Genomic DNA, 10,111 nt, shown 5'->3' on the forward strand with positions numbered 1-10,111 from the left:
AAAAAAAAAAAAAAAAAAAAAAAATTATACACGAAGCGAGGATCAGAGGAAGAAATCTAACCATGAGGAGGAGGAAGAAACCAAGCCGCCGATTAAATAGTTTCGTGCCGAATCAAACCAAACAGAACAAACAAACCCTAGATCTGTACAACATAAGAACAATTAGTCAATTTGAAAACCCTAACAAAAAAAAACATGAATAGAGGATCAGAGGAATGAACCTTAATTACCAAATAATCACGACGGAGAAGAATCCCAGCCGACTGAACTAGTCTTGTGCCTGAATTAACCGAAGAGATCTGTACAACACAAGAACGATTAGAAAATTCAAAACCCCTAAAAAAATAAACACATAGGATCGGAGGAAGAAACCTTATCAAGTCACCACGAGGAAGAAGAAGAAGCCCAGTCGATTGTAATGGTTTCGTGCCTGAATCATATCAAAATCAAAACCCTAAATCAATATAAGAACGATTACACATAAATTTATACAAATCCTGAAAACAAATTAGCGATACAGAGAAATTGAAATTCATATCATAAGATTACTCAACGTGAATCGTCGAATCGAAGCATTCTTCATGCGAAAACCCCAAAGCGAGAAAAAAAAAAATTGGGAGAAAAAAGAAAAATAAAAGCGTTTCTAATTTAGGGGCTCCAGAGGTGATTCCTCCTCTTTAACCCCGACATGTATATCGCCGACATAACGCATTTCTTTAACGGCTATTTTTGTATCTGGATCGACCGTTGATTCATTGTATATTTTAATCTAATGGTTCTGTATTTTTCACGATTAAAAATAATATATTTCTTTTTAGTTGGCAATATAAACAAACACAAAAGCAAAAACATTTTATCTTGAACGGGTTTGTGGTTATCTCCATAATTATATAAAGAAGGCCCAATAAGGTCCATTACTTTTAAATTCCTAATTTAAACTTGTCTGTAAAGATAATTACGCCAGAAGTCATTTTAAACCTGTATGTGCCTATTTTGGAGACTTTTTGCATAAAAGGTACATACATTTATAGTACATTACTAAAATACTAATTAGTACTAAACTTATATTATTAAACAATAACTTTTGAAATTGAAATAAATTACGGCTCTATGAAAATAATTTTTATAAACAAAATAGGGCCTCAACTGTATTTAGCTTTAGGCCTCATTTTAGTTCCTATGTTTCTGAGATATCTAAAAAAGGTTTATAAAAATGTGTGATCATACTCAGTGGATACATAGGTGATGGGGTATTTTAAGAAAAATTCTTGGATTCACTCCCTCTTATTCATCTCCTCTTAATCAACCAATCCAATTACAACAATATGCCATACCATATTATATTTTAAAAATAAATCAAAATTAAAATAAAATATAAAACATTGTATTATTTCAAAGAGATTAATGTAAAAACAATATAGTTTTGCTAACGTGTAGAAATATCATGTAACTTGAAAGTTTGATAATTTAGTGATACTGTAAAATAGTGCTATACAATTTGACTTAAAAAATAAAGGACAAAAAAAAACTGGTTTATATTAAGAGAACATTTGGTCTAATAACAAAACCAAAGCCATTGCCAAACCGGTGTTAAAACCAGGATCAACAACAAGATCAAAAACATCTGAACCGAACCGGACTCCTTTGGTTCTGACCTCTTTCCTTTTGATCTCCACCACTGTCTTGTTCAATGGAACGTGCACAATTTTACATGATTTACATTTGTACGATCCTTTGACGATGTAAGAATTCTTCTTATCGAACGATCCTGAAAATACGTATGCTAAAATGTCGGATTTATTGCTCAGAATATTCATCTTTAAGTTCTTCCTCATGTACCAGATCGGGCACTTCGGTATTTTTGTTTCTCCATTTGTATCCTTTGCTTCATATATTCCCCAACTATTTACTAGCGCAATTTTCTGAAAAATACAAAGGCAATTTTGATACGTGATCATGATGACTATAACATTTAAAATGACTCAAAATAGTGTCTATAGTCTGTAAAGTGGCATCGAGTATTGTCTATAAAGTTGCATTGCATTGAGTAAAAATGGATATCTAGATCGACGGTGTAGTCACATCGAGTATTGTCTATAAGCTGAATGAAGTTTTGTATATAAAAATATTCCCAATGAATATGACGGGTTATACGAAATTCTTGCCAATAGAATTGTCGACATGCAGAAAACTTATGTAATTGTGACGTGACCTATTGTGGACGGTGTCACGGTTGTGTAGTTGGTCCTACTCAATCTTAATTTATACTAGAGTATTCATAATATCTTCGTTCATGCATATCTTCCATCGCTAAAAACAAAACGTCTTCTACAAAATCGGCTAAAAAATAAATGTCTATCAGCAAAAGTAAATTTCTCTACATTCATTGATTACAATAATTATCAACATATATATCGCGACCTCTCAAGTATTTACAAATAAATATTCCCAATTCTGAAGATAATTGGCAAATCGATCCGATACTTATAGCTAGAGTGATCGGTAATTAATTAAGATATTAAAAGTATTTCTACACCTCCTTTTTTTGTATAAGTGCAAAGATATATGTTAATTCAGATTTTGTAGACGTGGTTGATTCTTAAATTAACAATCTAATATAATGTCAATGTGATATTATAAAATTCTAAGAGAAAGGAGGTGTTTGTACAATATATAATTCACATATATGATATATATATATATATATCTAAAACACGTTCATATATATGATATAAGTTTCTTGTAGACTTGTAGATGATGTGTCATGAACTCATGTGTATATGTTACCTTGGTACGTTGCATGAGGAGGAGGGAGTTTCCATCTTTATCCATGAGGATGAGTTCACCGGGTCGGGTTCGGGCATAATTATCGACCCGGTAAATCAAATCTCCATTTGAATCTATCACCGTGAATCCTTCGCAACTCACCAAAAGCGATTTTCTCCACACCGTGAGTGTAGTACACGCCCCTTCAGGCTCTGCTGCGGAGACGGTGACTTTGGACTCCGGAGACGACGGTGCATCTTCACCGTGGACCGACCTCGACCGATGCTTCAAGAAAGGGAACATGATCAGTTTTTGGTGTTCTTGATTTACTATTTTAATTTAAGAAGGTTTGGATCTAATTAATCTCAAAACGAATATGGTAAGGTTAGGTGTATGAGAGAGATATATATAGAGATCTGATATGTGTGTGTGGATTGAGGAAAGATATTAGCTTTGTTATATGGGCGAATTTGCGTAGTGACCAAAATAGGAAAAGGTGTTAGGCCATCTTTATAGGGAGATCACATGGGGTGTTCTTAGGCACTTTAAAAATGAAAATAATTGAATAGTGGGCTTAAGATCAGGCTCATTGATCTTATTCTAGAACTGTTTTTGGACCTGATCTTGTGTGACGTATCTCTCTTGGATTGGTTGAAAATATATGGAATAAATTTGGACATTAATCTATGTATTAATTAAATAAAATGTTTGTCTTGTTTAATTAATTAAGTAATATGTTTGTTTGTTTTTTTAAAAAATTTCATTTACAATGTTTTTTTTGGTTCATAAAAATATGGCATTGTATTTTAAATTTTAGTAAAAGTTTTATAAGTTTGCAATTAAAATGTTATTTTATAAATTTTTGTAATTGTAATATGTTTAAGAATATTAATAAATATTATATTATTAAATAGTATTAAACATTCTTAAATTTTTTTATTAAACATTAATCTATGTATTTATTAAACATTCTTAAATTTCTATAAGAATATTATATTATTAAATATTAAGATCTTAAACATGTTCTCCCAATAACTAATTTTTTAACAAAAGTTCTTAACTACTGATCTTACATTATTTTTACAATATTTCTACTCTAAGAATACCCTAAACTGATCTCCCTATAAACATGCCCTTAAGAATATAGCATATTAAACAGAGAAATTAAATAAGTATGAAACCAGCAGAGTGATATTACCATTTTAGTCTCAGGTGGTGTACACGCGCTATGAATGTGGCATGTTGAGGGGGGACGTGGCATGCTACTTGGGTAGGATCTGTAGTGACGAAGTGTAAATGATATTATGTCAAATCAATAACATAACCTTGAATAAAATTTACAGCGGGTTAACCCAAGCAGGTTAATAAGGGCTGTGTAATCGTTACTTGTAAGGGGGCAGTACAGAAGACCTCATCCACATGTTAATAAAGTTGACCACAATTCTAGTCATACATAAATAAAATTTTATATGGAATAGAATTTCGTGTGTAGCAATATAGTATAGTACGATGCCATCTTCTCAACCCATTTTGTAACAAGTACAGAAAACGCATCAAATAGTTTCATCGTAGCAAGCAGTATGTAAAAGCATTAACCGTTTGCTACTATGGGATACTAAACCCTACAAGATGGTATTCAGTCAACCCAAGCAGGTAGGCTAGTAAGGGCTGTGTAATCGTTACTTGTAAGGGGGCAGTACAGAAGACCTCATCCTTTACATGTTAATAAAGTTGACCATAATTCTAGTCAAACATAAATAAAATTTGATATGGAATAGAATTTCGTGTGTAGCAATATAGTATAGTACGATCAATTTCATTAAATTCAGTGAACCAGCTTAAACGCAAACCCACCGAAGCATATAACCTATTGTTCAATACGAGAATAATGTATACTCATACTAAATGTAGTCCCACGCGGAGGACATATCAAATACTATTCTACTTACATTCTGCAATCGGAACCGAATGGCCACTCTTATGCCCAATCGCAGCGAAGCTCTTATTTCACATTCGCCGGCGGTATGACCAAGGATCGTCGGTGAATATGGGACGTTGTTTAAAGCAACAATCGCCGCTTATTATTTCTTCTTCGTGTCTCGGTTCTTGTTGTTGTCCTTATCGGCGCAAAACAATCTTCACGGCAATATAACACGTAAGCCCTGGTGTTAGACATGATATTATTCAGACATCTTTTCGACTTCAACAGTTACAAGATGAGAGAGAAAAGGTAGGCAATGATCATGCAAAAAGGCTAAAGAAGTAAATCATATATGAAAAGTAAGGTTTCGCTCACTCTTTATTGGTCCATTTGGCAATACAATTTTAACAAAAAAATATTTATATTAAAATATAAATTTAAAAATAATTAATTTTTACATTTAATTCACATAATATAAAACTGAAATTAGATAAATTCTCCCTATAAATTATGAATTAACTTTATTTCTCCATTAAGTTGTATTAATCAATTATATTAAAAAAACAATAAATTAGAATTGTAATTCTTATTTTTCTAAATGTAGTTTTTCATCATTTCTCTTTCTATAAATACTCATTATCTTATTCTCTTAATCTATCACTTTTTCATTCTCTCATTTTCTCCCGCTACTTTCAATTTTTTTTTTTGTTTTGTATTTTTTTTGTTATTATTGTTGTATGGATTATAAAAAATCAAATCAAATATCATTGTAAAAGCTTAGTTTTAGAGTTTATATGATATGTATATCTTATATATATATATATATATATTTTAATCTTTAAAAAGTTTATCTCCATTTTCGATTTTATATTAATATTTTATAAATCATTATTTTCATACTTTCTTACAATATTCACCACACAACAAGATAATGAAGTTGAAATGATCCATATCTAATTATCTATTATGTCTCTAGTTATCCCACATATTCATGTATCATTTTTAATAATTTATAAAGATCAATATAATATTTAAAGATTAATATAATTATCCATTTATCTATTTATAAAGACTATTTTGTTTTGTGATTCAATTGATAAATCTGCAAAGATCAATATAATATATATATCTTTTTTTGATTTGAGGTTTTTGAAAACAAAAAAAAACATAATTAAACCATTGGTTTTTGTGTCTTTTATCAAAATAAAAAATGATCCAAAAAAGAAATCATATTCAACTGAAACTTAAATATAAAAATAAAATATAATATTAAAAATACTATTTAACTAAATTCTCTAAAGATAAAACCATTAGTATGAAATCTAGCACTATAAATTAAATTGATGAGTGAAAACAAAAAAAAAAAACAAAAAAATAAAAGTTATCCTTGGGGTTTTAAAAATTATTGAGATTGAAGAATTCATATAATTTTATAAGAAAACTAATTTAGTTTGCCACTTCAAAAGTAATATTTTTTTTATATTGAAATATTATGTGTAAGTGTTGAGTTTACACCAACAAACAACCAAATCATGTGAATTTTGATTTAGGCACTTGGTATTCCTTTTATTTTAGGTTATAAAAAATTAAATTATTTATTTATAATTAAAGACATGTAACTCCATTTAACTCAATGTAACTCATATCCAATAATTGTAGATTAATTCATTCCTCCTAGTAACTTATTTATCTTTTAAGAGAAAATAATTTTGGTTAAATTTTAATATTTTTTAATTATTTTGGTTGGCTAAACTTATATTCATATTTTGGTTGACTAAATTAATATATTTCTCATATATATTTTAGTTTAAAGCAATATTATATATATATATATAAGTAAGGTTTTGGTCTCTCTTTATTGGTTGATTTTCATTTAATGTTTTCTATTTTTTTTTAATTTTTTTTTTGCTTTCTAATTGCTTTAAACATCATTTAAGACCCAATAAACATAATACATTTAACTCACACATTAAAATAAAATTATAACTGAAAATAAAATAAATTATGCATTAATCATATTCTACCACTCAATTTTATTCAAACACAATAAATTACAATTGTAACTGCATAATTCTAAATGTAACTTCCATCATTTCTTATCATATAAATAAGCATTCTCTTAATCTCTCATTTTCCCATATTTCTTTTACTATCTCATTTTCACATTCTCTCATTTTCTTCAACAATACCTCAAATCATTTTTCGTTTTTCATTTTATTTTTGATTTCTTATTTTTGTTGTATGGATTGTAAAAAACAAATGAAATAACATTGTAATTTTTTAGTGCTAAAATTTAATTTTAGAGACTACATGATATATATTTTACATTGTTCTTATTTTAAAAGATTTATCTACATTATCTAATTTGGATTATTATATTATAAGTAATCATTCTCTCCTCCTCCTCCACTAATATCACCCAAATAAATCTGGCTACTCGACCACTTCCACAAAATCTCAGAACCATTATTCAAAATAGACCGATGGTTTTTTAATCAAAAGCCAAAAAAACTACAAATGAAAGGCAAACTGTAGAGAGCAAATGGAGATCTAAAAGTTGTTATTTGCTAAGAATAACTCTTGGTTGTGATTCCTTTAAATTGCGTAAGTTTTGTTTATACAAAAGATATGTCTAAATTATATTTTTTGGTTATAAAAAATATATAAGTTTTGTTTTAAATTTATATTGAAAATTTAACATGAATGAGGTTGAATTCTCCGATTATGTATGCTCATCATCCTTTGTACTATAGCTCAAACATGTATATACAAGAAATAAATTGTCAAAAAATATTACTCCTTATTATGTATGTGTGACTTAATAGATCTTGTATGATTTGACGAAAATCCTCATGAATATGGTATATTCTTTCTAGGAACTCTTTTGTCGAAGTCGAATGGAGGTGTGGCTACCACTGATTGGGTAATGAATAGCAGGTAGTCTGATTTTGGTTTTGTCACGCATGGGCTTCTGGATATACTGATTTTAGATATCTAATATTTTATTATGTAAATATAGAAAAATCAATTACTGTATTAGGTAAGAACTTTAATTAAGATTATGCAAGGGTCCCAAATCAAGCCACGTAATCTTGTTAGGACCCACGATATAATAGAACTTTTTTGAGGTCTCCAAGAATCTCTTTTTCGAATCTTTCCTTTTTCTGAAAAAGAAAAGAAAATTAAATTTAAATATCTCCTTTTCTTCGTAAAAGGTTTTGGTTAGGTAAAGAGGATAATTCTCTTCCACATGAAAATTATAGTAATATAGTATAAGAAAAAATAATTAAAATAATATAAGTAAGACCTTTCATTTTCAAACCTGACTTTTGTTGATCTTCGGGTTGCCGTTTGCCATTTGCCATTGCTACATAAAATATTTTCCTTCAAGAGTGATGTAGACACAGTGGAGGAGCACACGTGTTAAACCCTTGTCATGACTCATCACTAAAATGGGTTCCACAACAAAGAAGTTAATTTAGCTCTCGAGGCCACCAGAGTAATCAAACCCACGTGCGTGAGACAGCCTGACCTGTCTCTCTTCTTATCTTTCGGGTCTTTCGAGTTCAAGATTTCTCGTTTTGCTTAACTCTTGGGACATCAAATAATTTGGAGCCTTAATTATAATATTAATTAAGTCATCAACAAGTGCAATGATCATGCTATTAATCTCTGTTCAAAAAATCTGCCGATTTGACCGATTCGATTATACTTAAAATATTTACTTTAATCACTATACAGTAAAGAACCATATGATTCGATTCGATTTGTTTTTTTTTTATCATCTGAATTTTATTGATAAAGAAGAAGGATGCAAGTTGAAATTATAATAGCCGGCGGACTACTAAATGTTCCCAAAGTCATTAGCCCAAATGAGGGAAGCTAAGCCCCAAAAAAATAGGGAAACTGATTAAAACAAATCCATAAGCAAACATTTAAAGATGAGCAAAAGTTTTGGAGAGAATAAAACCTAAACACTATAATTGAACAAAAGCACGAGAGACTCCCGCAAAACTTCTCTATAGAACATTTAACGCTGGAAGCACCAATAAAGCCGGAAAGACCTCAACCGAAGCCAAACAAGAAGCAGACCAGCAGAGACGCAAGCAAGATACCAACGTGACCAAAGACACAAATACAACTACCCAAATACCTCACCAGCCAAACGAGGAGAGCAAGAAACCCTAGGGACAAAGAAAAACTTTGAAATCGACTGGAGACAAGCCACACAAGATCAACTGTTCTTACACGCGGACCTTCGTCGACCCAGTTTCAGCCACCTACATACATAAAACTGGTGACATCCTCGCAAGAGAAGAACTAGAGAATGAATTCACTGCTTCGACTAAAACCTGACTCCAAAACTTCACAAGGAAACTCAAAGAGAGGCTAGTAGGTGACTCAGCAACAAATTACCATCCAAATGGCTCACACCAAGAGCGAACCCAGAGAAACTCACAAATACAACCCAACAAGAGGACTCGAAGCAGAGGTAGAGCAAAGATCCAAGATCAAATCCAAAAACCCGAGCCACAACCAACAGTTCATACCTAAAGTACCACAAAGAATCTTAAAGGAACCCATGACCACACCATACAAACATTAGAAAGACCTCTAAAAAAAGGAGCCTAACACCCAACAAAACACTATACTAATCCCACAAACAAACTAACGCCACCATCAAGCAAACATGGAATATACCAAACATGCTTAACTTGGTGAAATTAAAATCGATTACAAAACAGAGAATCAAACCCACTTTCCTGTAAGAAGAAACCCCTCGATTAAGTACCATCGAACATCAAACTGGATCAGATCTGTATCTTCAAAAGAGGGGAGAGACTTCACCGAACCAGCAAGAGAAGATAATCCAAGGCCAAATAAAGACAGAGACAAGAAGAAGAAGCAAATAAACATAAAAGAAGCACAACACTGAAGTAATAAAGCCACCAAACGTTGGCCGAAAACAAAAGCGGCTATAACGTTATAAGATATAATAAATAATAAAATATTTTATTTTTATATTTATATATAAATTGTATTGGGATATTACTGAAGTATTTGACAGCTCAATTGATTGAAGGTTTGCTAAGAACCCCTCATCATGAGGCAAAATGGTAATGTTAAACATAATCTATCGCCCTCCGATTTTTTAAACTCATTTTTTACGGATTTCATTATTTTTGTATCTGGATATGACATAGAAATAGTAATTCTCTCCTATCTCTCTCCTCTCAAAAAAGAAAACAAAGCCGCCGTGGTAACGTTACCGGAAATTATTCACTAAACAAAGTAATTAAAGGGCCTAATACAAACAAGTCCATTTGATAAGCCCAACACAAATGAAATCTAACGTTCCACGGTAACGTTACCGGAAATTATTCACATCGATTAACGACCGTTAGTTCCACGCCAAATATGTTA

The 10,111-nt window shown here is 30.8% G+C and overlaps 1 protein-coding gene and 1 long non-coding RNA gene across 2 annotated transcripts in view; both read right to left on the reverse strand.

Annotated features, from left to right (window-relative positions):
* LOC104719823 overlaps positions 1 to 638 on the reverse strand; it is a 2,043-nt gene extending 1,405 nt beyond the window's left edge. The window contains exons 1-4 of the long non-coding RNA XR_756690.2: positions 555 to 638; positions 373 to 430; positions 222 to 299; positions 62 to 143 (exon numbers count right to left, since the gene is read on the reverse strand). This is a non-coding gene — a long non-coding RNA (uncharacterized LOC104719823). The remainder of the gene's footprint in view (positions 1 to 61; positions 144 to 221; positions 300 to 372; positions 431 to 554) is intronic.
* Positions 1,504 to 3,326, reverse strand: LOC104719824 (protein LURP-one-related 17). The gene is made up of 2 exons (XM_010437807.2): positions 2,788 to 3,326; positions 1,504 to 1,922 (listed from the first exon to the last, which is right to left on the reverse strand). The coding sequence occupies exons 1-2, from the start codon at positions 3,067 to 3,069 to the stop codon at positions 1,539 to 1,541; spliced, it is 666 nt and encodes a 221-aa protein (XP_010436109.1). The 5' UTR covers positions 3,070 to 3,326; the 3' UTR covers positions 1,504 to 1,538.

Source organism: Camelina sativa, chromosome 10 (genome assembly GCF_000633955.1).
Source record: "Camelina sativa cultivar DH55 chromosome 10, Cs, whole genome shotgun sequence".
Lineage (NCBI taxonomy): Eukaryota > Viridiplantae > Streptophyta > Magnoliopsida > Brassicales > Brassicaceae > Camelina > Camelina sativa.

Coding starts and splice junctions, on each gene's coding strand:
- LOC104719824 (XM_010437807.2), bottom strand. CDS start 3,069: ATGTTCCCTTTCTTGAAGCATCGGTCGAGGTCGGTCCACGGTGAAGAT. Junction 1,923..2,787: donor TCCTCATGCAACGTACCAAG/GTAACATATACA, acceptor TGTATTTTTCAG/AAAATTGCGCTAGTAAATAG.